This window comes from Schistocerca serialis, chromosome 6, assembly GCF_023864345.2.
Source record: "Schistocerca serialis cubense isolate TAMUIC-IGC-003099 chromosome 6, iqSchSeri2.2, whole genome shotgun sequence".
NCBI classification, from domain to species: domain Eukaryota; kingdom Metazoa; phylum Arthropoda; class Insecta; order Orthoptera; family Acrididae; genus Schistocerca; species Schistocerca serialis.
This window is the reverse complement of record NC_064643.1, coordinates 418,638,042-418,654,240: the sequence shown is the minus strand read 5'-3', so window position 1 is coordinate 418,654,240 and position 16,199 is coordinate 418,638,042. Positions and strand designations below refer to the sequence as shown.

At 41.7% G+C, this 16,199-nt stretch overlaps 1 protein-coding gene across 1 annotated transcript in view; it reads right to left on the bottom strand.

The window, feature by feature from the left end:
- Positions 1–16,199, bottom strand: part of LOC126484358 (uncharacterized) — a 322,214-nt gene that overhangs the window by 50,068 nt on the left and 255,947 nt on the right. The window contains exon 3 of the mRNA XM_050107828.1: positions 1,981–2,117. Coding sequence (XP_049963785.1) covers positions 1,981–2,117 — 137 coding nt within the window. The remainder of the gene's footprint in view (positions 1–1,980; positions 2,118–16,199) is intronic.

The following is a 16,199-nucleotide window of genomic DNA, read 5'->3' as shown; positions in this document are numbered from 1 at the left end:
AGTCAAGCAGTATATTGCTCCCTCCTACGTATATCTCGCAAAGAGACCATGAGGATAAAATCAGAGAGATTAGAGCCCACACACAGGATTACCGACAATCTTTCTTTCCACAAACAATACGAGACTGGAATGGAAGGGTGAACCGATAGAGGTACTCAAAGTACCCTCCGTCACACACCGTCAGGTGGCTTGCGGAGTATGGATGTAGATGTAGAAGTGTAAAATGGCTAAGCAGGAATGTCTGGCGGACAAATGTATTTATATAGACGCATATATAAGTAGGGGAAAGATAAATACCGCCTGTATGGAGTTCATAGAGACGTATGGCGAAAAGAAAAGCAGCTGTATGAATATCAAGAGCTCAGAAGGAAAACCAGTACTAAGCGAAGAAGGGAAAGTTGAAAAGGGGAACAAAATGTAGTTGGGCTATGCAAGGGAAATGAAATTTAAGGCATTATTATAGAAAGTTAAAGGGATCTAGGTAAGATGAGACAGGAGCTATGACACTGCGAGAAGAATTTGACTGGCCACAGGAGAACCCAATTCGAAACAAGGCCCCTGGAACAGACGACATTCCAACTACTAATAGCCTTGGATGAGTCAGCCATGACGAAACTATTCTACCTATTGTGAAAGATGAATAAAGCAGGCAAAATAGCCTGAGACTTCAAGAAGAATGTAATACCTTAAATTCCAAAGAAAGTAGATGCTGACAGGTGTGCATATTACCGAACTGCCAATTCAGAGAAATAAGTCACTGCTGCAAGGTATTAACAAGAATTGTTCACAGAAGAATGGGTAAAATGGTAGAAGCCGACATTGCGGAAGTTGAGTTTCAATTCCGGAGAAACATGCTTGGCAATATTGACACTACGACTCATTTTAGAAGATACGTCACGGAAAGGAAAACCTAAGTTTATACCTTTCTTAGATTTGGGGAGAGTTTTTGACGATTTAGATGGGAATACACGGAAATTCTAAACATATCAGAGCTAAATTGGAAGGAGTGAAAGGTTATAAAGGTTATTCAAAGTGCAGGTGGGATTTAAAAGATTCAAGGGGCTTGAAAGGGGAGCAGTGGGTGAGAAGGGAGTGAGACATATTTGTAGCTTATCCCCGATATTATTCAACGTGAACGTAGGGCAAGCAGTAAAGGAAAAATTTGGAAAAGGAGAGGAGAGGGAGAAGAAATAAGGTCTTTAGGGTTTTACGATGGCATTTTAAGTTTGTCACAGACAGCAAAGGAATTGGGTGAACATTTGAAAGGAGTGGATAGTGTCTAGAAATGAGAATGTAAGATGAACATAAACAAAAGCAAAACAAGGATAATAGAATGCAGACGAATTAAAACAGGTGATGCTGATGGATTTAAATCAGGAAACGGACTCTATTTTGCTATTTTGGCCGAAGTATAGTGGACATAAAATGTAGATTGACAGTGCCAAGAAAAGCGTTCCTGAAGAAGAGAAATCTATTAACATCGAATACTTATTTAACTTGTAGTTATCTGGCACTGTACGTGAGGAGATAGTGATCTGTTATTTCAGTGAATATGGTTTTTTTGTAAAATCTTTACAAGTCAAGATTGCTTACAGGAAAACAGATAATTGGTTTCGAGCGTTTCCATTCATCTTCAGACCACAATACAAAAAGCCATGTCTACAACGAAGATAGTCGTCCATGCCTTCTTTTACAGACCTATTCAGGAGTTTCTCTTATGAAATTTAGAGACACCGAGGGAAACATAAATGTGAATATCGGGATGGGAACTACATTCCTTTTGTATGCAGCGGGAATCAGTGTATGCTTGATATGAGAAGAATAGGAAAATTTGTCCCCGTTTACTGAACTATACAGAAATCTAGTTCATTCGCACATGCTCATTTGCCCTTCTGTAGTACAGCACTACGCATATGGCACTAAAAAAAAGGTCGATCGTATTTTTCCCTAGTCGTCAGTTCATTCACTCTGTGAACTCACCATACAGACTGGACATATCCATGGGTACCACCTGCACGAGCCGTCGGCACTTGTCGAGCTCTCTCAGCAGCAGCTGCGTGATGAAGAACAGCAGGACCAGGTGCGGGTTGTCTGCCGGGATGCCCTCCGCCACAGCGCTGAAACGGAAAACCCATGACATTCAGTCTGCGAATTTAGAAATAACAAAAAATAACTACACTGGCTCTGAAACTTCCTGGCAGATTAAAACTGTGTGCCGGACCGAGACTCGAACTCGGGATCTTTGCCTTTGACGGGCAAGTGCTCTACCAACTGAGCTACCCAAGCACGACTCACGCCCCGCCTTCACAGCTTTAATTCCGCCAGTACCTCGTCTCCTACCTTCCAAAGTTAATAGAAGCTTTTCTGCGAACCTTGCAGAACTAGCACTCCTGGAAGAAAGGATATTGCGGAGACGTGGCTTGTTCTGGATTCTACACTGGCTCTGTTGATGAAACTTACAACAGGAAGATTTAGTCACGAAAAAAAGTTGTCGGGTTGCTATCCAACTCAACAAACAGTTACGTACTAGGCAGATAGTCTCATCTACGGAGCCTCATTCAGAGTGGCACTGTCTCACATCAACGAGGGTTGCCCAATTCAGTTGAGGGCTAGTTTGAATGGATTGCAAAAGGATGGATCAGCACATTTCTCTCGAGCTATGCCTCACAGAGAAGACGGGTTTAGGACCAGTGGATGTATGAATGGACAGACACCCCAAGGTGTCGAACGTATTTGGAGACAGTCTGAAAGCCGGCCCGCGTGACCGAGCGGTTCTAGGCGCTTCAGTCTGGAACCGCGCTACCGCTTCGGCCGCCGGTTCGAATCCTGCCTCGGGCATGGATGTGTGTGATGTCCTTAGGTTAGTTAGGTTTAAGTAGTTCTAAGTTCTAGGGGACTGATGACTCAGAAGTTAAGTCCCATAGTACTCAGAGCCATTTGAACCATTTTTTTGACAGTCTGAAACGGATGAAATTAGCCGAGCGGTCTAAGGCGCTGCAGTCATGGACTGTGCGGCTGATGCCGGCGGAGGTTCGAGTCCTCCCTCGGGCATGGGTCTGTATGTGTTTGTCCTTAGGATAATTTAGGTCAAGTAGGGTGTAAGCTTAGGGACTGATGACCTTAGCAGTTAAGTCCCATAAGATTTCACACACATTTGAACATTTTTTTGATGAAATTATTTGACATAAATTTGAAAACCGGTACAAAATCTTAGTACTTACGCCATTTACAGACGCTTGCAGGAAAGTCATTTTTTTATGATAGGCATTAAAAGACCTACCCACAGATTCTTTCTTTCACAGAGAAGTCGCAGAAGCTTACGCTAGACTGGCACTGACTAAAACCAAACAGTCTGCAACGATTCCTACAGGTTGTGTTCGGCCACTGATGTTAGACAAGCACTTCTTCGAATACCCTGCGGTTTGCATCTCTATCCAGAAATCGCTGTGGCGTGACGCACCACCCCCACTACTAGTGTGTTGATCAATATCTTAATAATTTAAGTGCGTGCTTTCACACCAAGCAATGCGCTAGAGCTATGTATAGAACCTTCTGCGGCCACATGTCCTACCTGTTATGAAAGAGAAATATTGCAGTAACACAACAAGGGGCCGCACACAGTACCGATTCCACTAAGTAAATCTGCAAAAATATATTACTGTCAAGACCCATCAGAGAGGTCGAATGCCTATGATTGTTAAATTTCTGGTGTTCTAAAGAACGCTTAACTGTAGAGTACGTGTAGAACCGCAACATATAGTTTACCGAATACACCATCAAGACTTTCAAATGCAGGGATTATGAGCCTTGTAGTTTGAATTTACCACCTGTCTCAATAGTATAAAAACAGCCATAACTCTCGTAGATGTGATACCTATAACATACGCAGTCACATTTCAACATGGAGCGATATGAAGGTACGCACGTCTATCTTAAGAAATTCTTTATCCAAGTCATGTCTTTCACAGACTGAGAGCTGATAATGGACTGGCTTCTCACCATCTATCACTGTGTCGGATGAACTATGGGATCTTTGTGCATATGCTGGTGTGCCTGCAGCAAAGACCCTGCTAGTGAAAAATGTGAGTACTTAACATGACAATGGTCCCGTCACGTACATATCACCTCAACAGTCCACATCTGTTTCGAAAAAGTGCTGATTGTGGATAAGGTCACTGTCCGGTAGTTTTAGAAGGGAAGGCCATTTTATTTTATATGTAAGCGAATGTGGAATGTCAGGAGTAACTGTCGTCTAAAGTGAATGTAGGCCACTTCCTGTCCAGGCCACCTGCCATGCCAAGGCCACCTGCCATGCCAACTCACAACGCCTGGTTGGTGAAAGACCACCGAGCCACAGCTACCGCTTTCAATAGCCCCCCCCCCCCCCCCTCGTCACCTCGGTTATAAAATGCAATAATAAAGCTGAACAAAACACTGTCCGAAAACGTTCTGAGTGACTCAAACCCGTGAAGACCTGTTCAATTTAAGTGACACTCTTCAAATGCATTTTTGATAACTTTGTTGTAAGTTACCTCTTTAATCTCGTTACGAAGTTTGTTTTTCAGTATTGCTTCTTTGTAGAAAATATTGGCTTGAATTTATCGTCTATATTTCTTGGCAACGTAAGTAAGGTGTGACTCACTCTACATCGTCAATGACAGAACTACTAGTGCAACAGTTAATAATATTTTTACCCTGCAAAATATATGTGTACGATGTATGGTCTTGCAGAGATATGAATTAATGAAATCATGTCGAGGTTTCAGCCAAGAGAAGTGATTAAACTTTCAACCCATCATCTGCCGGTAATTATCAACTGGTCGCTGCCATGTGATCAACGGTCGCAGCCTAATACATGGAACCGGCTATGACGTCCTTGGCCATAATGAGAACCCTTTTGTCCCATTCATAGCTACTTGTGACAGGACTGAAAATATTAGAGTTCCGGCACTATCAAACTACTATTGTGGGTAGTGAAATAGAAAAATGAGGCTGCAACGTTCATCGTCAAATAAGGCAGTCGACCACACCATCTTCGCACTCGCAAGCCATGGTCTAAAACTAAGATATTTCATGTGATTTTAATCCCAATATTTTCATTTTTTACACTTTCCCAGAATCTGTCCAATGATGATCTACAGGGTGTTCAGAAATTCCCGTTACAAACTCCTAGAACATGTAGATGGAGTAATTACATAATATTTTCAGTAGGAACCCATGTATATACATATCGTTTCCGTTCTACGGCGGTTTCAATTAAGATGTGTAGTGTCTGCTTCCACTCAAGCTAGCTGGTCCTGCATACCTGATCTGCCTACAAAACGTACTGTACGCGTTCTTGAAAGCTGTGCCACTGAAAGGCGTCAGAGAATATAGTTTCACATGTGGCTGCACCACCTCACTTTTCATGTGCGGTTCGGAGACATCTAAACATACGATATGCTGGAAGATGGATAGGCCGAAGTGGTTCAACCTCAGAGCCGCCGTGATCACCGAATTGAACTCATATGGACTACTTCTTGTGGGGTCGTATGCAAAGTTTAATTTACGAGACTCCTGTAGCGATAGAGGAAGATCTAATGACTCGAGTTATGGCCACTGCACTAGAAACTGAAGAGACGCCAGATGGTATGGAGAGTGTGTACCAGAACGTGCTTCGTAGGTACAATGTCTGTAACAACGTTGGTGCCCGCCACATCGAGCCACTGTTGTAATGAATCAGCACTGTTCTGCTCGTGCATCATGTTGGGTTCTCTTTTGTTTTGGAATAATGTAAACACATAACGTTTAAGTGTCCATGAACCATGGACCTTGCCGTTGGTGGGGAGGCTTGCGTGCCTCAGCGATACAGATAGCCGTACCGTAGGTGCAACCACAACGGAGGGGTATCTGTTGAGAGGCCAGACAAACGTGTGGTTCCTGAAGAGGGGCAGCAGCCTTTTCAGTAGTTGCAAGGGCAACAGTCTGGATGATTGACTGATCTGGCCTTGTAACAATAACCAATACGGCCTTGCTGTGCTGGTACTACGGACGGCTGAAAGCAAGGGGAAACTACAGCCGTAATTTTTCCCGAGGGCATGCAGCTTTACTGTATGATTACATGATGATGGCGTCCTCTTGGGTAAAATATTCCGGAGGTAAAATAGTCCCCCATTCGGATCTCCGGGCGGGGACTACTCAAAAGGATGTCGTTATCAGGAGAAAGAAAACTGGCGTTCTACGGATCGGAGCGTGGAATGTCAGATCCCTTAATCGGGCAGGTAGGTTAGAAAATTTAAAAAGGGAAATGGATAGGTTGAAGTTAGATATAGTGGGAATTAGTGAAGTTCGGTGGCAGGAGGAACAAGACTTCTGGTCAGGTGACTACAGGGTTATAAACACAAAATCAAATAGGGGTAATGCAGGAGTAGGTTTAATAATGAATAGGAAAATAGGAATGCGGGTAAGCTACTACAAACAGCATAGTGAACGCATTATTGTGGCCAAGATAGATACGAGGCCCACACCTACTACAGTAGTACAAGTTTATATGCCAACTAGCTCTGCAGATGACGAAGAAATTGAAGAAATGTATGATGAAATAAAAGAAATTATTCAGATTGTGAAGGGAGACGAAAATTTAATAGTCATGGGTGACTGGAATTCGAGTGTAGGAAAAGGGAGAGAAGGAAAAATAGTAGGTGAATATGGATTGGGGGACAGAAATGAAAGAGGAAGCCGCCTCGTAGAATTTTGCACAGAGCACAACATAATCATAACTAACACTTGGTTTAAGAATCATGAAAGAAGGTTGTATACATGGAAAAACTCTGGAGATACTAAAAGGTATCAGATAGATTATATAATGGTACGACAGAGATTTAGGAACCAGATTTTAAATTGTAAGACATTTCCAGGGGCAGATGTGGACTCTGACCACAATCTATTGGTTATGACCTGTAGATTAAAACTGAAGAAACTGCAAAAAGGTGGGAATTTAAGGAGATGGGACATGGATAAACTAAAAGAATCAGAGGTTGTACAGAGATTCAGGGAGAGCATAAGGGAGCAATTGACAGGAATGGGGGAAATAAATACAGTGGAAGAAGAATGGGTAGCTTTGAGGGATGAAGTAGTGAAGGCAGCAGAGGATCAAGTAGGTAAAAAGACGAGGGCTAGTAGAAATCCTTGGGTAACAGAAGAAATACTGAATTTAATTGATGAAAGGAGAAAATATAAAAATGCAGTAAGTGAAACAGGCAAAAAGGAATACAAACGTCTCAAAAATGAGATCGACAGGAAGTGCAAAATGGCTAAGCAGGGAGGGCTAGAGGACAAATGTAAGGATGTAGAGGCTTGTCTCACTAGGGGTAAGATAGATACTGCCTACAGGAAAATTAGAGAGACTTTTGGAGATAAGATAACGACTTGTATGAATATCAAGAGCTCAGATGGAAACCCAATTCTAAGCAAAGAAGGGAAAGCAGAAAGGTGGAAAGAGTATATAGAGGGTCTATACAAGGGCGATGTACTTGAGGACAATATTATGGAAATGGAAGAGGATGTAGATGAAGATGAAATGGGAGATATGATACTGCGTGAAGAGTTTGACAGAGCACTGAAAGACCTGAGTCGAAACAAGGCCCCCGGAGTAGACAATATTCCATTGGAACTTCTGACGGCCGTGGGAGAGCCAGTCCTGACAAAACTCTACCATCTGGTGAGCAAGATGTATGAAACAGGCGAAATACCCTCAGACTTCAAGAAGAATATAATAATTCCAATCCCAAAGAAAGCAGGTGTTGACAGATGTGAAAATTACCGAATTATCAGCTTAATAAGTCACAGCTGCAAAATACTAACACGAATTCTTTACAGACGAATGGAAAAACTAGTAGAAGCCAACCTCGGGGAAGATCAGTTTGGATTCCGTAGAAACACTGGAACACGTGAGGCAATACTGACCTTACGACTTATCTTAGAAGAAAGATTAAGGAAAGGCAAACCTACGTTTCTAGCATTTGTAGACTTAGAGAAAGCTTTTGACAATGTTGACTGGAATACTCTCTTTCAAATTCTAAAGGTGGCAGGGGTAAAATACAGGGAGCGAAAGGCTATTTACAATTTGTACAGAAACCAGATGGCAGTTATAAGAGTCGAGGGACATGAAAGGGAAGCAGTGGTTGGGAAGGGAGTAAGGCAGGGTTGTAGCCTCTCCCCGATGTTGTTCAATCTGTATATTGAGCAAGCAGTAAAGGAAACAAAAGAAAAATTCGGAGTAGGTATTAAAATTCATGGAGAAGAAATAAAAACTTTGAGGTTCGCCGATGACATTGTAATTCTGTCAGAGACAGCAAAGGACTTGGAAGAGCAGTTGAACGGAATGGACAGTGTCTTGAAAGGAGGATATAAGATGAACATCAACAAAAGCAAAACAAGGATTATGGAATGTAGTCTAATTAAGTCGGGTGATGCTGAGGGAATTAGATTAGGAAATGAGGCACTTAAAGTAGTAAAGGAGTTTTGCTATTTGGGGAGCAAAATAACTGATGATGGTCGAAGTAGAGAGGATATAAAATGTAAGCTGGCAATGGCAAGGAAAGCGTTTCTGAAGAAGAGAAATTTGTTAACATTCAGTATTGATTTAAGTGTCAGGAAGTCATTTCTGAAAGTATTCGTATGGAGTGTAGCCATGTATGGAAGTGAAACATGGACGATAAATAGTTTGGACAAGAAGAGAATAGAAGCTTTCGAAATGTGGTGCTACAGAAGAATGCTGAAGATTAGATGGGTAGATCACATAACTAATGAGGAAGTATTGAATAGGATTGGGGAGAAGAGAAGTTTGTGGCACAACTTGACCAGAAGAAGGGATCGGCTGGTAGGACATGTTCTGAGGCATCAAGGGATCACCAATTTAGTATTGGAGGGCAGCGTGGAGGGTAAAAATCGTAGAGGGAGACCAAGAGATGAATACACAAAGCAGATTCAGAAGGATGTAGGTTGCATTAGGTACTGGGAGATGAAAAAGCTTGCACAGGATAGAGTAGCATGGAGAGCTGCATCAAACCAGTCTCAGGACTGAAGATCACAACAACAACAAACAAATATGCTTAAATGGTAAATGGATCCTTCGCTGTGTTCCCTTCCGAATTGTTACCTAATAATTGTATTGCGTGACGGCTAACTCAGTTGCTCAAGCATAAGTTGATAAGTCAAACATCTGCATCGAAACCGTCATAGAACAGAAATGGTACGTTTCCGGACATGGATTTCTATTCAAAATATTATATGCTCACTCCACTCTTCAACTCTAGAAGTTTATAACGGGAAATTCCGAACACACTGTAGAATAATTCAGGTTGACTTGATTGCAATGATAAAAGTCAAAAATCAGGCAACGAGTGTCTTTCTTGCTCACACAGGGTTACAATTATTAAACTACATGAAAAAATGTAAATAAGTTACACTTACACCTTATTCAACATGTAAACGTCACTACAGCAATTGAGATTTAGGTTATGATCTGTTCGATACGTCTGCCATCATTAGCAATGATGTGGTGTAGACGAATAGCGAAATTCTGCATGTCGGAAAACGATTCTGTCGATGACCTCCTGACCGGCTATTTTCAGCTCAGCAGTGGTTTTGGGTATATTGCTGTATACCTTGTCTTTAATATAGCCCCACAAAAAGGGGTCACATGTTTTCATATCCGGCGAATGTGACCAATCGAGGCCGGCCAGGGTGGCCGAGCGTTTCTAGGCGCTACAGTCCCAGGTTCGAATCCTGCCTCGGGCATGGATGTGTGTGATGTCCTTAGGTTAATTAGGTTTAAGTAGTTTTAAGTTCTAGGGGACTAATGACCTCAGCAGTTAAGTCCCATAGTACTCAGAGCCATTTGAACCAATCGAGGCCCACTCCAGTAGGCTCTGGGTACCCCAGAGCCAGAATGCGGCCCCCAAAGTGCTCCTCCAGGACATCAAATACTCTCCTGTTTCGATAGGATCGAGCTCCATCTTACATGAACACCTCTTATCGAAATCAGGGATATTTTGGATAATGGGGATGAAATCATCTTCCAAATCTCAAGTACCAAATACAGTTCGATTGTCACCATGCCATCAAGGAATATCACACCCATTATTCCGTGATTGGACATTGCACACCACAGTCACCCGTTGATGGTGAAGAGACTTCTCGATCTTTAAGTACGGATTCTCAGTCGCCTAAACGCGCCAGTTTTGCTTATTGACAAACGCCTCCAAATGAAACTGGGCTTCGTTGCTTAACCTAACCATACAGCACATACTAACTCCCATCATGCCCCGCGGCCAACCGTACTGTTTGAACATGTTAACGTTAGCAGTTCAGAATTCACGACGATTTTATTTCATGTAGTTCAATAATTGTCACCTTGTATAATGACTTTCTGAATTTCCATGAGCGATTGCTACACGTAGATCAGGTGTTTCGAGTTGTATATGAAACAAACATTCGCACACTTTTTGTTTAACAAATAACTTGAAACGCCATGTTTACATGCATCAATCGATCCTGGATATCTAAGCCGGCTGGAGTGGCAGTGCGGTTCTAGGCGCTACAGTCTGGAACCGAGCGACCGCTACGCTCGCAGGTTCGAATCCTGCCTCGGGCATGGATGTGTGTGATATCCTTAGGTTAGTTAGGTTTAATTAGTTCTAAGTTCTAGGCGACTGATGACCTCAGAAGTTAAGTCATATAGTGCTCAGAGCCATTTGAACAATTTTTGGATATCTAATTATGGATAAATTTCTAAACGCATCATATTAACACTGAAGTCATTCGTTGCCTGATATCTGTCTTCTTCCATTTAGTTCCAGTCAGCCTGAATGCAAAATTTCTGATTATTATAATAATGTTTGCCTGCCTCCTGCATAATTTGGTCTCATATATGTGATGTTATAGAATCGTTAGAATATGCTCTGATCCATGTCATGGCAGGGTTTGCCGAATCCAGTTACGTGTCCGTTCTCGATAGTTTCCCAATTTCTTGGGACGGTGTAGGCCCAAAAACCTGCCGTGATTCATAGGCATTGATGGTCTATAGTGCGCACAGCCTGCTGTTACCATCACCACACTCGTTGGTCTTATACACTGGGCGTTCGAGCTCTATATTATTTTACAAGGCCATCATGAGTTTCCGTATTTTTGCTGGGGACAGCCGTTCAGGTGTAACACGTTTCACCAGTCAGCAACAAACATAAATTTCATATTTTGTTCTCTTCGGCGATGGTTTGCTCGCACGATAGCCTTGAACTGGCCTGTAACACCTGGAGGTGGTTTTAAGCATTTTCGTGGTGGCTCAGTTCCACTGGAAAAATTTTCGGCTTCTGAAGCAGCTTAGTTCGTTCGATGCTCTATGTTCCTAACAACAGTGCGCTTCAGTGCCAGGTGATGGAGTTTTCAATGTATGGGGGAGTTACGTATACTGGGGTGCACCAAGAACTCCTGCAGATTTTGATGCCCATCGCCAAGATAACTACTCTTCGTCAGCGTAACAATGAGAGCAGTGTGGTTTTCTGACATCCGTTTCTAACACGATGTGCTCAGAGTCATCCGTTAATAGGTAGAGTTATACTATGTACGGAGCTAACGGGCTCCCCCTTTCAACACTCTCAGTCTAGTTTTAATGCTTAATAATGCTTTGACAAATGGCAGAGGTAGAGTTATTCTCACCCCTTCAGTAAATCATTAAAATGGGTCTCATTTGTTACACCCACACCTCTATTCTTTAACCTAAAAACTGTGTCTCTATTGAGTGTCTGTAATCCACGAAAATTGTTCCATAGGATTTACGTAAGATACGGTACTTACAAACAGATAAGAGGACGAGGTGTATAATGTATTGAAGGTACTCACTAAACCAGTGTATCTGATGGGCTCTGAGCACTATGGGACTTAACATCGGTGGTCATCAGTCCCCTAGAACTTAGAACTAATTAAACCTAACTAACCTAAGGACATCATACACATCCATGCCCGAGGCAGGATTCGAACCTGGGACCGTAGCAGTCGCGCGGTTCCGGACTGAGCGCCTAGAACCGCTCGGCCGCCGAGGCAGGCCCCGTATATTCGATCATTCTGTTTCATCTCTAACCTTTATCCCTAACTAATGCTTTTGTGTTTGCTGTCTAATTTACGAAAGCATGCTCTACACTCATTTTGACAGTATTTATTTCTTTAAGCTGTTATTATTTCTGTTTCATTATGTTCAATGAACGGTTATTACCCACTGACCAGTTTCATTGGCGTCTTCATTTGCTTTCCCTGCTCAGTATTCTGAAGTTGTGTCTGCGACCTCACTGTTGCTACTACCAGAAAAGGAAATATTTTTATGCCTGTGAAACACTGCATAATATGTCAGTGACGAGTACTTAGAACAAGGTTGGTCCTGAGATGCTAACCCGAGTATTTCCTTTACCTGACAAATATCCAAATTTCACTTCTTTTGAATGCTGATCTATGTCCTTTGCACTCTGTTTGCAAGGTATCGGCAGAAACAGTTATAGAGCGCTCGTCTTATGCATACTGGTTCTAGTTTCTTTTTTGAATATTAGGATCAGGGTGGTCAAAGTTCTTCAATAGTTCCCAAATATGCTTGTGACAAAGCACTCTTTAATTTAGTTCACCAAATACATTTCAAAACTCCGTTATGCCTGATTCTACACTTCTGGTATTTCGAATACCAAGCTGTAATTATCTCAGATAATTAATTTGTTTGAAAGTACACCTTTTACAGATGCACCACTTAGACGATTATTGAAGCTTATTAATCACCTTAGTTGTACAGTTGACCGAGGCTGATATGTTCAGCGTAAAACATATTACTGTTGCCATATATGATGTTTCTGTTTGTGCTTACATCTGCGATTTAATAATATTATTTTTAACATTGAAAATTCGAACACAAATTCAGTTAATTTATTTAAATTACAAAAGTTTCTTTACCATCTCCGCTGTATTGTTAGAATACAGAATGAATACCATTTTGTAGTAAATGTCTATTTGTCTGTGTACAATACGTGACACTGCAAACTGGCTATGAATAGTAAGATAGGAACAGCGCGAGTCTAAACTTTTTTCTTTTTCTTATGTAAATCCAGAAAGTATTTAAATGTTTTAGCGATGATTCTGACCGAGAAGAAGCGTAGGCTACTACAAGATCAACGAAAAAGTGGCACTTTACAGAGATAATTGGCCTTAGCTATACGACAAAGTCCGATTACTGGTTCAATACAGTCTCTACCCACTGAAGACGATAAATTCGCAGAGATTAAACATTAGCTCGTAAATACATTTTTAAGTTTCTGGTTGTTTCGGTAAACTTCTTAAGCCGAATTCCGGAACAAATTCTTTGATCGAGAAGGAGTGGTCGGATTACTATCCAACTCGATAGTCAGTTACTTACTAGGCACACGGCCTCAACGAGAGTTCTCAAATTAACTGAGAGCTAGTCTGAATTGACTGCAAAGGGATGTACCAGCACATTTACCTTGAACTATGCCGCTTGGAGAAGACTTAGTTGGAACCAATGGATGTGTTTATGCACAAACACCAGAAGACTTCGAAAGTGTTCAACGACAAGCTGATACGTATGAAAGTACTTCTTACAGACTGATGATTTCCGCGCCATTCTTCTCCTCATCCTTTTGGAGCTTATGCCCTGCCTCTAATGACCTCGTCTTCAACATGACGGCAAACATTAAATTTCCCTTTTTATTCCTCAGAAGCTGAATTTTTTCATCAAACTGTACGTCATAGGTTTAGAGCAGATGGTCAGTATGGCAGGCGTCTGGCAGTGTGTATCCTGTTAATGGCAGTGTAGATAAATATTCATTTACTTTGGAGTCCGTAATTACATCACGATTGAATGGATAAATGTACGGCCGGCCGGGGTGGCCGTACGGTTCCAAGCGCTACAGTCTGGAACCGCCTGACCTCTACGGTCGCAGATTCGAATCCTGCCTCGGGCATGGATGTGTGTGCTGGTCTTAGGTTAGTTAGGTTTAAGTAGTTCTAATAGGAGACTGATGACCTCAGAAGTTAGGTCCCATAGTGCTCAGAGCCATTTTTTGATCAATGTACTCTTACATATAACCCAAGGTAAAATTACAGAAAAAATCGAGTCGCACATTCATCTGGAGGCACAGTAGTTGTCAGCGTAATAAGGGGAGTAAAGCAGAAAAAGACCGACCACATTTGTGATGGTGCTGCCCTGGTAAACTGATGCATTTTATTAATGCTCAGAGATGAAGAACTGTAACAACATACACAGGTCGTCGGAGGTGCAGTTGGTCCACCACTTCACGTGCGATAATGCCAGTCGGTATCCCGCTCGTAGATGAAACCTTGTAGGTAAACATACCCATGATATCAACTGAACAACGAACCTAAAGTCTATGGGGTGCGGCTGCACGTAATGAGAAGACGAAAGTTAGTTCGTCAGCTTCCACCGAGGACATTCCCAGACCTCTGTACAGCTCTGTCTTAGTAATGGCAACGGGTTCTAATATGGCTGCCTGTTTTATCCATAAGGGATTATCAAAAAGTAAGTTACACTTTATTGTAGCTGGTCAATTAACTTTTATTGAATGATGCACTACACTTCAAATTGACACAGATACACCAAACTACTTTTCGACAGTCGACGGGTCTCTGTAAAGAACGACTGGAACGTTATACCAGTTGGACAGTTCCACAAGGACAGAAATCAGTTCCTTGGTCAAATAGCAGTTCGAAAAGCTTTGTGTGAAAATCGTCATCGTTGGATAATCTCTTTCCCCCATATTTTCTTTCAGCTTGCCGAAAGGATGATAATCGCATGTTACAAGACCTGCACTTCTCAGTCAGTGACAGCCGCTTCTATGCGGCCTTGGTCGAACGGTTGGCACCATTTCACCACCGCTCGACGTGACATTTTATTCGGTCGATATACTGCCAGAATTTACCTGTGACACTGTTTGTAATTTACACGTTTGGCATTCAATAATCGTTCTATGCCTCAAATTTCAACTTTGGAGTGGGTTTCCAGTTGCCATTTCTAACGCACACTGTGAAGCAAAAACTCCACACGCAGGTCTCTTCTGACAATGTGCAACTCTTGCTGCACAGTGGTCTTAAAAAGGAACAACGAGTGTAATCTTAATCCCGAGGTCCTTAAGTGTATCGATTAAATGAAATGGTTGGTATGCGCCATCGTCAGTTCAGATTTCGTATGTGTTGTTAAATAAAAGTTTTTTACTTATTATTATGTTATTTCACCTAGAGGCAGGTGGTAAAGTATTGTGGAAAGATACCGGTGTGTATCATCTGTTCTTCCATTAACTTATTTCGTCGATAATGGAATGTGTGTCCGAAGTCGAACATGTATGTCGTATGAATAGTCAACATCAATAAAGTGCGGTCTGAGCTAATCTGTAATCTTTCACGTAATAAACAATTGTTTGAGTTCATGATTATGATTAGCTCTTCAACATAAGAGTAAATTTAGGTAAAGAGGTATACGAGGTATTTTAGTAATATATTCTTCTTCAGTAACAGGAAATCAGCATCAAAAATTCTTTGTGCGTTATGGTGTACATATACGGTGGTATTTGTTCGCGAAAGGACATCTTATTTCGATTATGATGACTTAATAACGTTGCGGAAAACATGTAAAGGTATTTATAAATACTGCATTTAGTATCAAAGAAACCTTTCTTGTATGATCAGCTAGGTCTAAGGATGCAGTGAGATTCAGTGGTCAAAATAAATGTTGCATATTGCAGCATGTTGGTATGTTGAACGGTCAGCAACTTGTGACGCTATTTCAGTACGACCAACAGCCAAATTTGCAGCAGATTGCCTTATTGTCAATACTGGACATAACAGGGAACAAAGCTGATTTTGTTCTGTCACATACAGTTATAAGAAAGCAAATACGAAGAAGATCAACAAATTTCCACTTACTTTTGAATACATTGTGGAAGCAAACAGTGATCAAAAGTCATTACTAATATTTACTATCAAAAACAGTCTTGATCACAAATTATTTATTCTGGTGACCGGTTTCGACCACAACTGTGGTCATCTTCAGACCAATGAGCAAGACCTTCTTCTGGTGGTAAATCACTTGATTTACCACCAGAAGAAGGTCTTGCTCATTGGTCTGAAGATGACCACAGTTGTGGTCGAAACCG